Source organism: Ursus arctos, unplaced genomic scaffold (genome assembly GCF_023065955.2).
Source record: "Ursus arctos isolate Adak ecotype North America unplaced genomic scaffold, UrsArc2.0 scaffold_25, whole genome shotgun sequence".
NCBI classification, from domain to species: domain Eukaryota; kingdom Metazoa; phylum Chordata; class Mammalia; order Carnivora; family Ursidae; genus Ursus; species Ursus arctos.
In genome coordinates this window covers 31,480,490-31,500,389 of record NW_026622930.1, presented here as the reverse complement: position 1 = coordinate 31,500,389, position 19,900 = coordinate 31,480,490, and the positions used below count along the sequence as shown (strand labels likewise).

The following is a 19,900-nucleotide window of genomic DNA, read 5'->3' as shown; positions in this document are numbered from 1 at the left end:
GGAATGGAGCCTTCCAAGTGGCACTTTGACCGTTTCCCACAAGCTAGCAATATAGAGTCTGGATTTCATTTCTTTTACCATCTCTGCGTTTCCTCGAGAGGCGATAGCGGTCCGTCCCTGTGGGGGAGGAGCACTGACCAGCTTCCCTTTGTTCTGTGTTGGCCTGTTCTTCAGCCACAGCTCCCTCTTCATCCCCAGGCTGAGGTAACAGAGCACTGGGCCCCACAAGCCACAGGGTCCCACTAGGGCCATGAGTCCACGACCGCTGGGCTTATGCTGCAGAGCTGCTTCTCCAACAGCGCTTGGCTGATGCTGCTTTTCCAGTTCGTTCTGGGGGACGGAGAGAGGGACAGCTCGTGCGTGGGTGTGCCTCGAAACGTGCCGGCCGCTTACCTGGCCAGCCAGGTTGCTCGTCTAACCCGGCTAAGCCTCAGTTTCCTCCTAGGATGGCAATTCGGAAGATGCCATGCAAGTCTGTACCCGTGCTGGGGACCCGGGGACCACAGGGAGCTGGAGGATTCCATGAGGTGACGCCTACCAGGAGCATGGCCCAGAGAGTGCTATATGGTCCCTACATGTTAGCTGCGGTCCTCGTAGTTGCTAGAAGAGGTGAGCCTTGGGCTGTTGGCCTAGGCAGAAAAGCACAAACAAGGAAGTGGCTTCCCCATTTGCAAACAGCAAAAGCACAGCCTCCCCGCTCCTGTGCAGGTCAGCAACTGACCCTCTCCTCCCCCACCTTCATTTTTTCTTTCTTTAGCTGCAGGAGTTGACACATGTAGCTCCCCAGGCTACCCCAGTGAATTTAAAGCTTGAAATAAATACACGCTCAAAACTGCTCCTGACCTGGGGACGCTCTCCCCCCGCCCCCAAGCCAGGCGCAGGCAGAGCCCTGGAGAAGGTATCTCCTCTGCACGTATGCGGGTCCCAGGGGCCCTGCATGGGGCGGACGCGGATCGTCCTGAGCCAGCACAGACGCTCCTCTTCCTGGGTTTGTTAGAAGCCTGACCAGGCCCGAGTCTTATGACTTCAACAGATGTTTCTGCTTAAGCAGCCCTGGCATCTTTATGGCCTGTTTTTTCCATTCTTGCTTCTCTTCCTCTGTCCCAGCAGCCCTGAACGCAATTTGGACTTCATTTTCTTTCTAATGGTTACAGGGATAGAAAGGACTTCTATTTATTTTTTTCTTTTTCATTTTTCCCCCTTTTTCCTTAGCTCGTCAAATCACACGCACACGCACACACGCACACACGCACACACACATTCCAGATGCATTCAGATCTGTGTTCACGGTGTATATTTGTTAATGGCTCTGACCTTTATTTCATTAAGACTTAGCCCCATTTCAAAGCCTCCTTCCCTGCCTGCACCCTCACCTCACATTCATCCCCTGCCTGTCCCCACACAGATCACCCCAGGACAGCCGATTGGTGCGTCCTCCCAGACGCAGATTCTGAAAGCTCACACTGGCCTTGGTCTCTGGCCTGTTACCTGAGGAGCCTGCCGTGCGTCAGGCTGTGCGTGTCGGGGAAGGTTTGGGCTGGGTGACGGAGTGAGCGTTGAGGCTCCCAAGGCTGTGTGTCTCTTCAAACTCCCCCAGCCAGCCAGTCCGCAAAGGCTCAGGTGGGGCCAAGCCGACAGTTGTTACAAAATGAAACCAGTCTTCAGCGGGGAGGTCACCGGCTTGAAACCGGTCTGGCTGCTCCTCACATCAACACCTAGAATCCCACCCAGCTTGCCTGCATAGCAGGGCATTCACGTTCAACTGCCCTGCGGGGTTTGGGGTCACCTGTCTCAGAGCCTGGTTCCCGCAGCAAAGAAAGCCTGGAGACCTCAGTTCTTCATCTGAGGGCCTGTCCATGTCAAAGACACCTGGGACTCAGGGCCCCTTATTGCCTCCCAAGGCTGAGAAATGTACCTGGATTTCTCCTCGGGGATCCCACTGGGGTACAGACAGACCTACCTGGGGTCCTAAATGTGAGCAGCACCTGCTGCCTTAGCTGACAGTAGCCCAATGCCTTTGAGGGGCCATCCAATCTTGATTTCTCCATGTCTCTGCACCATTTCTACCGAAGAGTTTAACGAAGCACTCACGGTATGGCCGTAACTGAGGTACCCGCCAGCTCGTGCAGACTCCTGTGAGCCATTCTGCTACCGACCACGGAAAGGTGGAGTCTTCAGAATGTCCCATCTCCAACATCCTCACCACCGAGGCGCCTTTCCAGAGGGACAGTAGGGGGATGGCTGAGCTAAACCCCAGCATGTCCTTACTAGATGACTGCCCCCACTCGAGGAGGGCCAGGCAGCCACTGTCCCCTCTTCTCCCCATCGTGGCAGTGTCACCATATACATCTCACCTGGGGCCCTTCTCCCTCCTTCCTATTAAAACGAGTTCTTGTTTGTGTTGAGAAGCTGAGTCACGGCACTCTCCCTGCAGTGGGGTAGGGGAGCTGCCGCAGGGGAGCGAGCTTGGGCTCCAATAGCATGGTGACGCGTGTGAGGGCAGAAGAGAGTGGAAGTCAGAGGAAGACCTGGAGGCAGGAGTGGGACAACGGCAGCCTTCCACACCGAAGTCTGTGTAAACTGAACAGCTGCCACACTCCGGCTGAGTCTCGAGCAGGCCCCTTTCCGTTTGCTTCCCTTACCTCACATTCCCTAGTGAAGAGGAGGAAGGGAGCTGTCTCTTTGGCTTTTCCATCCATAATCCCTCCAGATTACCCCTCCAAGATGGACACTTCCCTAGAAATAACTACATGGTGATACTACAACCAGAGCTCCCTCAGATAATTAAAATCAAATCCATACAGGGGCTCCTGGGTGGCTCAGTCAGTTAAGCTCAGATCATGATCTCAGGGTCCTGAGATGGAGCCCTGTGGCGGGCTCTCTGCTCAGTGGGGAGTCACTTTTCCCTCTGCCCCTTCCCTCCTCGTGTGCGCCATGTGTTGCTCTGACAGGCTCCTTCCCTGGGTATTTGCCCCTTGAGGTACCAGTCCTTCTGTGTGTGTGTGTGTGTGTGTGTATTCAAGGAAAGAGAGAGAGAAGTGGAAAGATGTTTCTTGAATATCAAAGGGAGGAATCTACTTAACCAAGGAGGTGAAAGACTTGTACTCTGAAAACTATAAACCACTGATGAAAGAAATTGAAGATAATACAAACAGATGGCAAGATACTCCCTGCTCATGGATCAGAAGAACAAACATTGCTGAAATATCTATACCACCCAAAGCAATACACAGATTTAATGCAATCCCTACCAAAATACCAACAGCATTTTTCACAGAACTGGAACAGACCATCCTGAATTTATATGGAACTACAAAAGACCCCAAATAGCCAAAGCGATCTTGAAAAAGAAAAAAAGAAAAAAAACTGAAATATCACAATTCCAGATTTCAAGATATACTACAAAGCTATAGTAATCAAAACAGTATGGCACTGGCACAAAAATAGACACATAGACCAATGGAACAGAATAGAGAGCCCAGAAATAAACCCATGATTATATGGCCAATTAATCTTTCACAAAGCAGGCAAGCATATGCAGTGGGGAAAAGTCAGTCTCTTCAACAGATAGTGTTGGGGAAACTGGACAGCTACCTGCAAAAGAATGAAACTGGACCACTTTCTTACACCATACACAAAAATATATTCAAAATATATTTCAAACTTCATTAAAGACCTGAATGTGAGACCTGAAACCAAAAAAAAAAAAAAAAAATACTCCTAGAATGTCTCTGACATTGACTGTAGCAACTTCTTTCTATATACGTCTCCTGAGGCAAGGGGGGAAAAAGGAAAAATAAACTATTGGGACTACATCAAAATAAAAAGCTTCTGCACAGTGAAAGAAATAATCAACAAAATTAAATGGTAACCTACTGAATGGGAGAAGATATTTGCAAATGACATATCTGATAAAGGGTTAGTATCCAACATATATAAAGAACTTTTACAATTGAACACCAAAAAACCCAAATAATCCAATTAAAAATGGGCATAAGACATGAACAGACATTTTTCCACAGAAGACATCCAGGTGGCCAACAGACACATGAAAAGATGGTCAACATCACTCGTCATCAGGGGAATGCGCATCAAAACTACACTGGGATATCACCTCACACCTGTCAGAACGGCTAAAATCAACAACACCAGAAACAAGTGTTGGCGAGGATGTGGAGAAAAAGGAACCCTCCTGCACTGGTGGTGGGAATGCAAACTGGTGAAAAACAGTATGGAGGATCCTCAAAAAATTAAAAACAGAATTATCATACGATCCTGTAATTCCACTACTGGGTATTTACCCAAAGAACAAGAAAACGTTAATTTGAAAAGATACATTCACCCCTATGTTTATTGCAGCATTATTTATAATAGCCAGACTGTGGAAGCAGCCCAAGTGTCCATCGCCAGGTGAATGAATAACGAAGGTGTGGTCTACATGCACGGTGGAATATTACTCTGCCATAAAAAAGAAGGAGATCTTGCCATTTGCAGCAACATGGGTGGAGCTAAAGCGTATCATGCTAAGTGAAATAAGTCAGTCAAAAACAAATCCCATATGATTTCACTCATAGGTGAAACTTAAGAAACAAAACATACTAACAAAGAAAAAGAGAGACAAAAAACAGACTCTTAATGACAGAGAACGAACTGGTAGTTACCAGCGGGGAGGTAGGTGGAGGGATGGGTGAGATGGGTGAAGGGAATTAAGAATACACTTATCGTGATGAGCACTGAGTGAGGTATAGAACTATGTGATCATTATATTTAAAAAAAAACATGGAAGAATCTGTCATAAGAAGAAGACAGAGTGACCCAAAATGCTTTAAACATATGTATCTCAGTTGTAAAATAATCACAATAGTATAATTAATCATCTTTTGACTATCATTTAGTGATATCTTTCTCTGTGCCAGGCACTTAGCATATGTTATCTCATTTAATTCTCAAAAAACCCTGTGACGTACAAGTATTGTTGAGCAATTTTTAAGTGGGAAAACAAGCATTGAAAAGTTTAGGTCTTATGGACTCTGAGAAACAAACTGAGGGCTTCAGAGGGGAGGGGGGTGGGGAATGGGATAGACCGGTGGTGGGTAGTGAGGAGGGCACGTATTGCATGGTGCACTGGGTGTTATACGCAACTAACGAATCATGGAACTTTACATCAGAAGCCAGGGATGTACTGTATGGTGACTAACATAATATAATAAAAAAATATTATTATAAATAAAAAGAAAAGAAAAGAAAAGTTTAGGTCAAATGCCAAAGATCCTAAATCCAAGAAGTGGCAGAGGTGGGATTCGAATCCCGGCTTCTGACCCAGAGCCCAAAGTCTTCACCAGAATGGCCTTCCATCCGCATATACGGTACTAACGGCGCACATACAGTGTACTTGCCAGGTGCAGACCCTGTTCTAAGAGCTTTACATAAATTGACTTAATTCACTCTCACAAAACTCTATTTATGATGCTCTCATTGAACAGATGAGGAAACTGAGGCACAGAGCATTTGACATTGATTTCCCTCAGCAAATATAAATGGAACACCTCTTGTGCGTTAGGCACCTTGCTAAGACCTCTGTGTGGGATCCAGGGTTAAGAAAGACATCAATCTTATTGTCTGGGATCTGTCAGCAAGTCCATGGCAATGACCATCGGCATGGGCTCAGGGTGGGATTCCAGAACTTGAAATGAGGGATGGTAAGAATAGGATATCCTAAGGTATCCCAGAGAGATGAGCATACCAGGAAGTCTCTAAAGCAGGAGTCCAAGCACAGGAGCAAGACAGAATCCTGTTGTCAGACTGAAGCCCAAGGTCAGACCTGGGACAGCAGCAGGACAGATAGAAACAGAGCTATTTTATTTCCATCTGCAATATGGCCTTAAGGGCAGGACTCCAAAGCCAAGCCTCCATGTTCAAATCCTCACTCTGCCACTCTTTTATCTGTGTGACCTTGGGAAAATCAATGAACCTTTCTGGGCTCAGTACCCTCATCTGGAAAATGAGGATAACAGTGCCCATCACACATGCCCCTAGAGTTGGGCCTCCCCATGTAGGCTCTCTGGGTTGGCTCTCAACTCTCATCAGCCTATGATCACAAGGGATCCTTGAGGCTGAGGGGGGCAGAGGCCACAGGTAGGGCCCAAGTGTCCCATTGGGGGTAGGGAGAAGAAACTTGTAGAAGGAACCCGTGAGGGCCTGTCCCTGTAGGCTTCAAGGAGAGGGAGAGATGATATCTGACAGGACAGAGAGGGAATTCACATCCCTGCTATAAAAGGTTGGCAAACGAGCATAGGGCTGTTTCTTCTCAATTAGCAGAGGCCAAGATTCAGGTGCCTGGCACCTGGGCTGGTTGGAGGTGGAGAGTTCTTTGGGCTGGCATTTATACCGAGCCATGGTGTCCAGTCACGGGCATGAAGAGAGGCTCCTGCTGCCTTTGCCCAGCTCCTCAATCATCCAGGGCAGGAATATCGATCTATTCCCAGCATCCCCTCTATAAACTTGCCCCGCATCGGTCTCCAGCCTGGAAGAAAGACCAGGGTGGCTGAGGGAGGTGGTGGAAGGCAGCCATGTTCTGTTGCAGTAAATCTTTCCTAGAAGCTCGGCCTGCTTTCCTAGAAGAGGAGATGACTGAGCTCATCAGCCAGGGCTGGAGCAGCCCAGAAAGGAATGGCTCACTGGGGTGCTGTTTGTGGCCATGGGACTGTCAGACTGGGCAGGGGTGTCTGGTGACATATCAGAGCAGCTGAGAAGGGAGGCAAGACAAACATGTTTGCTGGATGGAATCTTGTGATTGCCCAGCTCCCCACCCCCCCCTCTCTTTTGAGAGCTCCCTCCAGGACTTTTTATAGACATTGAAGATCACAACTTCCTCTCCCAGAAACCCCATTAAACTGTGAGTGAGTGAGTGAGTGAGTGAGTGCACGTGTACCACCATTTCACCCCTGCCGATTTTTAATTTCTCACACGTTGAGCATTTCAGCCATCATGTGTGTTCCTGTGCCATTCCCCTTGAACTTCTTCTCTCCTTCTACCAGCCTCTTCTGGAAGCCTCAGGCCTCAGAGATGGCAAGAGGGTCTAGACTTTGCCTTAACATGAGAATTTCTTCCTTAGCAATCTCGTCCTCCAATGACTATTGAAGATGTGGGGGGGCCCCTGGGATGAGAAGGGGCGATGGCATGGCACGATGGCATGGGAGGTGACTCTGCTGCTCTGCCCCACCCGGACCACGCTCCCAGGCATGAAGCACATGCCCTTTTCACGGGGCAGCCTGTTTCTCCTGGGCCTTCCTGCTAGGCTGAAGTGCCAGCAGTATGGAGACAGGAGGCAAGGCACACCCCCCAGGTGGCAGCTTGAGTTTCTCGAACCAGGAACCAGTGGCCTAGATTCTGCCCCAAATACTCAGCTGGGAGTTTGCTCAGTGGCCAAGTCTTCTTAACCGTTTGGCTTGCTGGAAGCCTTGGGCTTTTCTGCTGTTCCCCTCTCGCCTATCTACTCCAACCAAGCAGAACGTGACACCGGAAGCACTAAATGCAGACTGTGAATCAGAATGGGGTGTGACTCACCCCAGAACGCGCGCTTCCAGGTGTCTTTACTGATTTACCTTGCTCATTACAAGCTTCTGCTGCTGTTACAATAAGCTCACCCTCCCTGTCGAAAGACGACCGGAGTCAAAGGGGAACCAAACAAGGGAACGTGTTTTGTCTGAAATAGTGCGTTTATGAATAAACGAGTTAAACACAATTGTCTTTTTACATTGGTGGGTGTTTCTATGGAATTAAAAGAACCTCAGGGCTTAATCTATTTGAGTAAATCAAGTTTGTCCTTGTGTTCTGAGCAAGGGTTATGAAATCGCCTGTGATATACTTTCTCTGGCCCACAAAATGACCAATGGCTTTTGAGGAAGGACTACATGACTTACGACCAGGACAATGGAACAGCCTGAGTTAGTGTCCCAGCACGTACATTATGTTACTTAAAATAGCAAAAAACAGACACAACCTAAATGTCACCCACAGGGTATTAGTTACACAAACATCTGTATAATGGAATACTGGGCCGTTATTAGAATTCTGTACTAGAAGAAGGCTTACTCTCATGAGAAAATACCCACAACATATCATTAAAAGGAAAAAGAAAATTATAAAGCAGTATGGTCAGAACATAGCAGTCTTGTAAGAAGAAAGTATTGTGTATATTTTTTAACTGGAAGAATATGTATAAAAATGTGAACTGTGCTAAATCTGGGTAATAAGATTTGGCTTGACTTTTTTTTTTTATTTTGGTCTCTATTTTGGGGGTTTTTTTGGGAGGGGGTAGGGCCAAGAGCGAATCTCAAGCAGGCTCCACGCCCAGCAAGGAGCCTGACTCGGGGCTTGATCTCATGACCCTGAGAACATGACCTGAGCTGAAATCAAGAGTCAGATGCCCAGCCAACTGAGGCCCCAGGCGACCCGGTTTCTATTTTTTCAAATTTTCTTCCATGAACATATATTATTCCAAAACCTGGGGGGGAAATTATTTTTTAAAAAAAATTTGTCTTAAAGGCCAGAAAATGGGTTCCCTGTTTCTTATCCCATGTCTATTCTCCATTTTATTTTGGAAATTCAAATTTCTCAGCCCTTCCCACAGCGGATACTTAAGAAGCAAGAGGCACAGAGTAGCTGATGTCCTAAGCAACATCACCAAGGTGAATTACTCACTGAGAGCAGCAGCTTTGGAAAGGTTTCCTTCCCACCGGACACTGGATATTAACGGTACCAAACCAATTGTTCTTCTAACCAGGAACAAACTTCGCCACGGGATCTTAAATGAGTAGATAGGGGCTCACAGAGGACAATTATAAACCTCAACAGCTGCTCCGGGGGTTCTCCAGCACGAAGGTGATTCATCCCTTCTCCTGAGCCTTTTTACTGCACCCTGTCCCTCAGAGTTGCGAAAATTGGCTGTCACAGCGAGAAGGGGGGAGGGCCCGGGAGAATCGTGGAAAGACAAGGAAAGAAACTGGAGAGAACACAACTAAGGGACTGACACAGTTGGGTTTCGTTGGCCTGGTTCACAGGACAGCGTCCCACATAGAGGGGGGCCCGAGAGTGGACAAAGGGAGCAAAAACTGATTTAATGGAAGGAAACCACCGTAACATCTGCTGCTGAATAGAGACAGGCCTCAGTGCACACCATTTCTGTCACAGATTTCTAAAAGCCCATCTTGTTTTAGCTCTTCCTTATCACCACCTCCTTCCAAAGCAGAATAGTCAAGATCGTCCCCTTCTCCTCACTGGAAATGGCATCCCAGGTGTGCCAGCCGTCCCGAAGTCACCATTCACGTCAGTGGCAGACCTTGGCGACACACCTGGAAGGTAGCAGGGAGCGTCACTGTGCTCCTGGGCCGCTACTCCAGCTAGTCATCGCTGCCACCCCAGGGGGGTCGTGTTACCTAATTCTGGTGCGTGGTCAGATGGTGGCTTTTCTCAGTCAGCCTGTCCTTGGAAAACTCATTCCTCTCTTGTACTGGAAAATTCCTCTGGTGCCTGTCATTGCACATATCAGGAGACCAAGGTTTCCATTTTCGCAGAAGTAATTAACCAGCTCCTGTCTGAGACCAAGCCTGTTCCTGGAATTTTTTACTCATCCTTTTAGAGCCATAATCCAGCCCCAGGAGATGAGGTCCGAAGCAGAACCTTGCAGTCTCCCAAAGCAGACAAAGAAGCAGAGGCAGGGCCAGGCCGTGCACCGAGTCTGGGGTCCACCCCCCCATAGCCATGATCGCCCAGCCCTACCACTGACTTCATTTCATGCCCTCTACTCTTGATAGCATGGGGATGGAGGAATAAAGAGTGGGCAAGGAAGGGCAAGCCGAGGAGAACTTAGCCTGTAGAATAAGGCTCCCACCATCCTGGCTCTTGATAAGACTCTGAAAGAAAGAGTGCGGGAGAAAGGAGGGAGAAAGAAAAAAAGAGAAAAGGAAGGAAGGAAGGAAGGAAGGAAGGAAGGAAGGAAGGAAGGAAGGGAAGGGAATAGCCTGACCCTGCTGGAAAGAAGTCTACCCTGTCCTGTCCTTGCCAGATCACAGGCTGGGGAGATGCTCACTTTTTAGATGATTGACACAGAGATAAAGAATGTATTTCAGGGAATGAAAACTCAACAGATTAAACTAAAGATCCTCACTGTTTCAGTTCCCAGGATTGGCTATCGGCAGTGAAGTCAGCTTGGAAAAATAGACTAGGGTCCCCGAGGCCCTAGAACCCCACAGGGGGCTCAATCTGATTTTAAATCTAAATTCTCAAGTGAAAGTACCTTCAGGGTGAGAAATCTACTTATGCACAAAGTGATGCCTTCAGTAGGAAATCCTTAGGCCCTACCAGTTTATTATCAGAGATGATGAAGGTGAAGCTGGCTGTCGATAGCATTGTCAGGCTATGCAGAACACACCAGCTCAAACCTCATTCAGTCACGCATGCACATGTCCATTTAACACACATCTATTGAACACCTTGTGTGTACATGAACAAATACTCTCCTTTACTTACCATCCCCTCCATGATAAGGGCAGGAGAAGGGCACTCAGGGAAACTGCGATAATAGGTTACAGTTAAAGCCTAAAGCAAGGTAAGAAGAACGAGCCATGGGTGCACAAAGAAGAGTGTTGTTAATTCTACTCACAGCTTCTAGAAGCTCTTCACAGTAAAAAAGACTTGTAAGTTGGGGTGAATGAGTAGGAGTTTTCCAGGCAAATAGACTGGTGTTCTCATCGTGGACACAAATGTGCTGCACTATGCATCTGAGCTCTAGAAAGTCAGGACACAGTGGGTAACAGCCTGCTGTAGAACACGTGTCCCATCACCCCTCGGGAGCCGTAGCTGTCCTCTTTAGCAATGAACCTGGGCGCTTGGGGCCCTACCCAGGCCTTAATGTTTGATGCAGCCAGAAGACATCTGAGACCTGAGTCCCAAGCGTGTTCATCCAGTCATGTCTCCTTCTTAGGAAATTGAGGGTCCAGCTCTACTTAAGCACGTAGGCAAAAATGCCTGGACAAAGACTGGAGAGGGTTTGCACAGGCTGGGTCCCAACCTGCCATGGGTTTCAGTCCTTTGCTTATGCCCCTTGTTGCCTCTCCCTGCCATACCCGCCCCACTCCTCCCAGAGCATCTGATGAATATCTACTCATGGTTCAAGACTTAGCTCAAACGCCATCTACTCTAAGAAGACTTTCCCAACATTTCTGGATCAAATGGCCATCCCCTTTCTTACCCCACCTTGGCTCATGTTGCGTATCACGTGTATCAGAAGTCACTGTATCATTTACTTACATGTCTAACTGCCTGAGGGCGGGAAGTGTGTCTTTCTCCTCTCTGTAACCCCAAAGCCCACGTGCCTGAACTTTTATGTAGAAGACTTACATGTCTTCTAACAGAACAGAAGATATCCTACTGCAAAGTCCTTCCTGATAGAAACATAAAGTGTCTAATAACCCTGTTCCATATATAAAGAAACTAACGTGTGGAGGGAGGCAAGTCCAGAATTTACTTGAATCCAGGACTGTAAACCTCAAGCAGGACTGTGCCAAGCCCCCGGGGGCCACCCCAAATCAGACGCAATTCTAAACAAGCCGGAGCCTTGCTGAACAATTCCACAGTGCTGGAAGGTTCTTCGGAACTGTGCCTCCATAAGGTCGGGGCAGAGAGAAGCCCCAAAGGCCCAGTGCAGTGTCAGGTTCCCTGCTTTCTGTCAGCAGGCATGGAAGAGCCTTTAAGAAAATGGAGTATTATTATTTGTTTGTTTTTACAGTGACTCATCTGTCGTAACTGGGTTAAAGTCCACTTGGAGAAAAGGAGAACAAAAGACCTCCTGTTAGTGCTGGAAGTTTGCCTCTTAAGATATCACTGAGAGGAACTGGGAAGGAAAAAAAAAAAAAAGCCCAGCAGGGCGAGGAAGCTGCAGGCCTTCGGGAACACAGCGGCACTTTGGAAAGGCAAACACGGCGGCTTTCATCTCGAGCGCTCTATCTGAGCCGGGCGCTCCCTTTGCCGCTGCTTTGTGACCCACTGCAGGGCGAGCCATCAGACACAGGCCAGTGCCCTGTTCCCACACTCTTTGCACCCAGGGAGGCTGCCAGGAGCTCTGGCAGTGTGGGCAAGTCTCCGTAGTCAACCAGCTCTGGGCTGAGGTGGAGGAGGACGGTGGCGGTGGTACCAACATAAAACACTTCCTAAGGGCCAGATGCCATCCTAACGTGAGAGATCACAGTTCGCTTCAGAAATATCCAGGAGCCTCGCTTGCTCCCTCCCCAGCTGCGGTAGAAGCCAGATGCCACCAGGCAGAACTCTGGCCCCGCCCTCTCTGGGAGACCCACTGACTCCGGGTGGGTACAGGAACTGTGGGACTGCTGCGTTCCCAAATGGGGTGGGACCAGGTCTCCAGGTGGCATTTTCCAGACTGCAAAGTCAGACCATCTGACCCTAAGGCCCAAGGACTTACGCCTTACGCTCTTCAAATAATAATAATAATAATAATAATAATAATAATAATAATAATAAGTCAGAGAAAGACGAGACTCTACAGTTCTCTTCCCACGATCTTCCATCCAATCAGCCCCACCTGCGGTCTGCTTGCATCCATGTCCCTCATCTGGCGGTTCTTTGAAAATATTCTCGCCTTTGGCCACCCAGACATGTGGTGGGTCTGCACACGACTGCCCATCCTGGCATTGGTCCTTTTCCCCTTAATTGTAAAAGGCTGGCATTTCTCTGCTCCAAGGCTATGAAAGAGGGATGGGGACATGAAGGAAAAGATAAAAATCCCCTGAAAGTCCCAGGTCTCTCCCCCCATTGGAGGCACTTCCTATCACTCTCTTCCTTCCCAGGGGTCTGCTGGTCCCCCAGAGATTAGGCCTCGGCTGCGGGTCCCAGACCTCTGCCCTGCAGGGTAATAGGACCTTCTGGGCCTTCCAATTCAAATAGTCATCCCTAATCATTCCATTTCCTGAGCAAGACTTATTTTTGGTAATTTATGATCAAACACCAAGAATCCTTCAACAGAACCCCCAGAGGAAAGTGTTATTGTGCTCCTCTATCCTCTCTCTGCTCGAGGATCTCCACATTCCACCGAATGCAGCCGGCGGCTGTGGGAAACAACGTGCTCGCCGTGAGAGCCATGCTGTAATTAGGCCGCTCCGTGCAGGGCTGGTCCTCCGGTTTTCTGTACGCTGCTCTGTGACTTTGAGGGGATTATTTGCACTAACAAGCAAGGCCGCCACAGACAATGGGTGGAGGGGAAGACTCAAAAGAAGCCGACCCAGTGCTCCCTGGGACGCTTCTCCCTTCGGCTGGCCTCACAAGGATCAGGCCCCTGGTGGAATCACTGGAGATTTAGGGCTTAATTAAACCCTGGCTTTGGGCCAACATGCCGGTGGCCCCTTGATTTTCCCAGGTCCACCCAAGTGGCATAAACACCAGACTAGGAACATGAACCGCTTAACTGATCCCCGTAAGAGCCAGTGCTCGTTAGCTAGAAGTCTTAGTATTGCCAGCTCACAGAGTTCAACAGGTGTCAGCAGGCCCAATCCTGGAAGGACAGCATGACTTTAGGTTAATTGTCCCTATATCTGCCACAGCCGGGGGTCTTTGCAGACCAACTTCACATTGAGATCTTGGGGATTCCCCTCACTTCTTGGCCCTATAAAGCCCAAGCTCACCACCAGAGGCGACGAAATCATCTTAGTGGGCTGCCCTTGATTGTCATTGGCATTTAGAGATCATTTGGCTCCTGAGCAAATGGTTGGATCTTGCACAGCCCAAAGCATAAAGACCAGGGGCATTTCCCTACTGGAAGGCACTGGAGAGTTTCCCGTGTGAGGGTACCCGTGAAACACAAAGGGCATAACCGCGTGCTTTCTTGAGTTTGGCAATTTCGTTGTTGCTTAGACTCAGCGTTTGTTTGTGACCCTTAAGGACTCAGCAGACAGAGTAAGCTGCTTAGGCCCCCAGATGGCCCAGGACTCAGCAAACAATAGCTTCATTCCCGGAGCCCCACAGCTGGCAGCCCGAGGACCCCCTGGGATTATCCTGAGGCTATCCTCTAAAGCATGAACCCTGTAGTTGGTCTGTCTCATAGCCGAGTCTCACCAGTAACGTGGGGGTCCTGGCAAGATGTGGGTGACTTAGGAATGGCCTAGAAGCAGAAGGGGGAGAGCCAGGTATGACACCTCCCACCCTGACTAGTTGCGTGAACTTGGTTCTCGTCTCCGCCACAGTATCCGTGTCCATAAACATAAGGATGATACCTGCCACCAACTTTTCCCTAAAGGAGGCTGCAAGAGTGAATTAATTAATGTTTATTGAGCACCTGGAGTTCTTTGGAGAGAGGCCTTTATAAATATAAGGCATGATTAAAGGATATCAGTTTGCTAACTCCCAGAGGAAGTACTTAATGGGATCAGGGCTAAATATCTTGATGACTGAGTTTCATTCTTAATTCAAATTTGCACTGGGCTCCCATCTCTCAACTCTGCTGTCCACTCGTGTCATTATCCTGTTTTCTTTTTCCATTTCCATATTTCGTAGTACAACAGCTTCTCCCCTCCTACCACGCTTAACCACTGCCTCCTTCCTTCCACCAGTTTTTGTCACCTCCACTGAGGTTACCAAGACCGCCTCATTGTTAAACTCAATGGCTTTTCCCATTCCTCATTCTCCTTGTCCTTCCTGGAGCATGACACTTGTCACTACCCGACCCTCACTGGTCACTACCCCTTGAAAGTCTTATTCTGTGATTTCCTCAAGCTCAACAAATCCAAACTGAAGTCACTATTGTCCTCAAACCAGTTCCCTGCCCTGACCTCGAGACCTCCTTCTCCATGGACAACCCCCAGTGCAGGCCCTTACGGTCCCAGCCTACTCGGTCCTTGCAAAAACCCATCCCTGGGCGGCGAAATCTCTAGATTTGAGGTAGGTGTGACACATATATGTCCCCGAACTGTCCCTCAGGCCTCTCTGTACCCCTTTGGCCTCTGGCTATCCTCTTCCCAAACCCACCTGAGTCTCCTGCCCCTTTCCTGTGGGCTTTTCCAGTTCCAGACTCCACAGGACCTGCTTTCCCGCTTGCCCCGTTTCCTGCCTGCTTCCCAGACCAGTGTACCCTGTCACCCCCAGCAAGCTGTCTGAACTGACTGAAAATCTAGCAAGCAAGGTCCTCTTCTAGGGTCGCCGTGACAGACTCACCCTGCCTTACAACCCCCAGCAGACCCAAACAAAGAGACACACGTCAACACTAGCATAGACACACACACACGCTGATGTATACAGACGTGCAAAGAGATGCAGGTACACACACAGGCACACGCAGACACACGTACACACACATATGTGCAGACAGACATGCACTCACGTAGATATACACAGATCCTCAGATAGAGACACAGACACCAATACTCACATAGACGTACACACACGTACTGACACACCCAGAAGCCCACACAGCCAGACACACGCACAGATGTGTACATAGACACACATACTCACATAGGCATGCGCGTATGAACATAGACCAAGTCACAAGCACACACACACACACACGCCGATGTTTGCTGCCCCCCAGCATCCTGACAGCCTCACCCCTGCTGAGGAGCCAATTCTCCTTACTCCTGCCCTTCTGCACTCTCCTCTGTATTAGTCAGGGTTCTCCAGAGAAACAAAACCAATAGGAGGTATAGATATGTATGTATATATATGTATCTATATCTCTGTCTGTCTCTCTCTCACACTCTCTACACAGAGAGAGAGATTTTAAGAAATTGGCTCATGCGATTGGCTGGCAAGTCTGAAATTGCAGCTTGAGTCCAAAGGCAGTCTGGAAGCAAAATCCCCTTTTCCTCAGGGGACTCCAGTCTTTTCTCTCAAGGCCTTCAACGGACTGGATGCGGGCCACACACATCACAGCAGGCCATCTGCTCTACGCAAAATCTACTGATTTAAAAGTTACTCTTATCTGGAAAAAACCTTCAGAGCGACATCTAGCTCGTTGTTTCGTCAAGTGTCCGGGGACCATGGCCTCGCGGAGCGGACACAGAAAGTTAAGCACCACCCCCACCCCCAGCCGGGGAGCCCGTGCTCGCGTAGATCTCCTGAAACGCTGCCCTCATCACAGCGGCTCCTGCTCCAAAGCCTGAACGTCCCCCCGACTCAGAGCGGGCACGACGTCAGTATTTGTTCGGTCCGTGAACGTGAACGGCCTTTGTGCCGGGCACCATGCAGCTCGCCACACAAAACCATTTTGAGGGCCCAACAGTGAGCTCTGCTAGGAGCTGAGAATCCGAATGTCAAAAGCCACTCTCCGCGTCGCTTGTCCTCTCCCTCTGCCTTCTCGGGGCCGGGAGCCACGCTGCAGGTGTCTCTAGTCCCCCACGGTATGTGACGGAGCCCTTTATACAAAGCCGGCCTCACTTTGCTGCGGATTCATTCATTCGATTCTTTTTACTGACCGTGTATCAAATGTACCTGAACCAGGGCCCATTTGAGAGCCTGGTGTGTGAAAGCAGGACTGTAGTGCCCGGGCGTGCCTACTTTTCCTTGTAGGGGCAGATGTTAAGAGAGGTTTTCATACCCAGGAAGGGTCGATGCACCACAGACCACTGTCTCTGGGGTGGGATTGTGGGCGGCTTCTATCTGATTTTTTTATACTTTTCTGTGTCTTCCAGCTTGTCCTCTGTGACCATGTGTTACTTTTATGACCATTAAAAAAACAGTACATGTTTTTTTCTTTCATCTTTTCATTTATGAGTATAAGGAGATTCAGGGTTCCGCTCTCTGCACTTTCTCGGGGCCCTTGGCATACCTCTTGGCTTTCCTTTGAAAAGAAGGCGTTCTGGGACATCCTTGTAAAAATCTGTGAGGTCATAAAAGGTAAAGTTAACTGCAAACGGTTGTTCTGTTTTAATTATGTTCAAGTGTCGGGTAACATGGAACTTTTAATAAAAGCATTCAGGGAGTTAATGATGACGGCTGTTGTTAAACTGGTGTGAAGCCTGAGCCGGGAAGCTGGGTACACAGCGTCTTGCCCTGGGCCACTTCTCCTGTTCCGCCACCCCCCCTCCCTGCCCCTGCCCCGTGGCCGCTTCTGGGCCGCCTCTCCAAGTGCTGTGGGGCTGCGTCTGAGCCAGACGCCCAACACCCCAGCCACGGTGGAAGCGACTGTTCCTTGAACTTTGCTTCAGACCCGCCTGCCGGGGTCTCCAGAGGAAAGTGTTCACCTCTGGCCCCGATGAAATAGAGCTTCAGACAAACCACAGCAGAGGCCACAGCGACCTCGGGCCCTGAACTCTGTAGTTCTTAGACTGCCAGGATCGCCAGCTGCTGAGGGCCACGGGACTCCCAGAGCTGGGATGGGGACGCCAAAGAGCCAGAGGAGCGCAGACACCTTGTGGCTGGAGAGTGGGTCTCCAGAGCCACCTGGGCATGAGGCAGGGGGGCCGGGGAGGGGCTGGAGCCCTGGGGACCCAGGCGGGGTGAACCAGAACAGGGAGGCCAGGCCCACTCCGAGGCTGAAATTCCAAGAAACTCACCCTGCACCAGGCGAGATTTGTGAAATCCCCCTTGTTCTGGAAAGGATCCTACGCAAATTTCTGGGGTTTCCAGTGTGATATTTGATAAGTGCAAATGGGCTGAAAATATTCTCGAGATGTTTCGGTTTTGTACAATTAGTGGTGGCTGCCGAGGCCCATCTCACTGCCTCCAGTGTCCCGCAAGTGGTTGCAACAGCCAGGCGAGGCCTGGCCTCTGTTCCTGACCACTGCGGCCCTCCAGTAGGGCATGCTTCACCATCTGTGCCTGCGGAGGAAAGCAGGGGTCCAGCTCCATGTCCTCACAGGCATGTGTCCCCTGCAGGCAGAGAGATAGCAGTGACCTCCCCCAAAATGCCACCAAATGTCAGAGCTGGAAGAATCTTAGTGCTCATTGACCCAGTTTCCTCACTGATTAATCAGTAGACCCCTCAGCATCAAGCTCCCCGAGGGCAGGGCGGGGCTGGGTCTGGTCTCTGTATCTTAGAGCCTGGCACATAGTAGGGCTCCCCAAGTAGGACGTGAATGAGTGAGTGAATGCATGAGTGAACCAACTCCTTTGTTCTCGTCTTACCTTCACAGACTCACACTTTGGACAGGTCACATTTTTCTCTGTGCCCTCAGCTTCTTCTCAGTAGAATGAGCCCACTGCTGTTCCCTTCCCAGCTCCCAGAATCTTCGGTCCCAGGCCCACCAGGGTCCTGGCTTGAGGGTCTCAGGAAGAGCAAGGATTATTAACATCAGTCCCTGTACCCATTTCCTAGGGCTGCTGTAACAGAGGACCACACACTTGGTAAAGCTGGGCTTACAACAGAAATTTCTCCATCTTTCTGGAGGTTAGAAGTCTGAAATAAAGGTGTCAACAAGGTTGGCTCCTGCTGAGGGCTTGGAGAGAGCATCTGTTCCAGAACTCTCTCCAGCTTCTCACGGTTGCCTGCTCTCCTTGGCGTTCCCTGACATGTGGGTGCGCCATTAGCCCTATCCCTGCCTCCATCTTCATGTCCTCCCTGTGTGTCTCTCCCCTTGCAAGGAATTGTGTCCCAGGACCCACCTTTTCCACTGCACTGACCTATGCCAACTTCCAATTTGCTGTGTGACCTTGGATAGGTGTCTTTACCTCTCCGTGTCAGTTTTCCTGCTTAAACTTTGCAAGGGGTTAAGGGCTTACCCTATCCCAGCATGACCTCATGTTAACGAATCACGTCTGCAGTGACCCTACTTTAATAAGAAATAAGGACACATTCTGAGAGTCCAGGAAGGACATGAATTTTAGGGGGATACTATCCAACCAAGAACAGCCTTCCTGCCCCCACCCTGACAAACTTCTGTCTTATTCTCCACCTCTGTCCAAACTCACTGCCCTTTCCTTTAGTGGGGGTACAGGCTTCTGGAATGCAGTCTCATCTGCTCACCAGTCTGAGCAGCAGTTGAGAGGTAGAAGGGAGGGAGCTGTCTGTCACCGCTTCCCTCCATGGACATGGACACTCTAGGACTCCCTGAACCACCAAGTCTGAACTATAAGTTGGTGTACCCAGCCCATGCTGCCCACTAAGATCACCCGGGAAGCTCTTCAAACACACGGAGCACTAACCACTCTCCCAGGATGCTGTTCGCTCGGTCAGGGTAGGGCCTGACGTGGGTATGTTTCGGAAGCTCGTCAGGTGATTCTAATGTGAAGCCCAGGATAAGAACGACTGTGTCAGATGCTGTGAAAACAGCTCTCTCCTTAGGAAAGGGGATGCAGCCCCCACTCACAGACACACACACACACACACACACACACACACACACACACACACACACACATTCACCGGGAATATGAGTTTCTGCAATCCACTGCCTGGTGGGCCTGAATACCCTTTAGAAAACTCCCCACCCAGTTCACAGGCTGCATGAGAGAACAGATACGTACTGGGCGGACCTGAAACAGCAGCAAGCACAGAATGCCCTGAAGTTTCCTGTTTTACTTTGAAAGTGTGAATTCTGCATTCCCTTCTGTAGTATAGCCATCTTCTTTTACAATTAAAAAAAAAAAAGATTTTTTTTTCCCTCCAGAAATATCCAAGTATAGAAATGAAGCTCCAGAAACATAGGTCATGTTTAAAGTGTGGCTCTGTCTATTCTTTTCACATGCTGTTCAGTTCCCCTGAGGTTCGTAAGCCCCGGCACAGAGTGCTAGAGGGGGCAGCCAATCGGCTTAAACTTTGGAGCGAGTTGCATCTTATGGAGGAAAGCCTGCGCCCAGAGAGATTAAGTAACTCACCCAAGGCCACACAGTTCATTATCAGCTGACTGTATCTCGAGACCCAGCTTTTCCACTGTACTGAGGTCAACTGCTGATTTGC

At 49.4% G+C, this 19,900-nt stretch overlaps 1 protein-coding gene across 10 annotated transcripts in view; it reads left to right on the top strand.

The window, feature by feature from the left end:
• The window catches only part of RAD51B (RAD51 paralog B), a 716,334-nt gene that overhangs the window by 659,981 nt on the left and 36,453 nt on the right, over positions 1–19,900 (top strand). For 7 of the 10 annotated variants that reach the window (XM_026519673.4, XM_044391330.3, XM_048219984.2 and 4 more), the window contains one exon: positions 446–12,495. The exons of the other annotated variants lie outside the window; for them this stretch is intronic. In XM_026519673.4, the coding sequence (XP_026375458.1) occupies positions 446–770 (325 nt within the window). In that variant the 3' untranslated portion in view covers positions 771–12,495. Of the gene's footprint in view, positions 1–445; positions 12,496–19,900 lie in introns of those variants that run through there. 10 annotated transcript variants of the gene reach the window in all.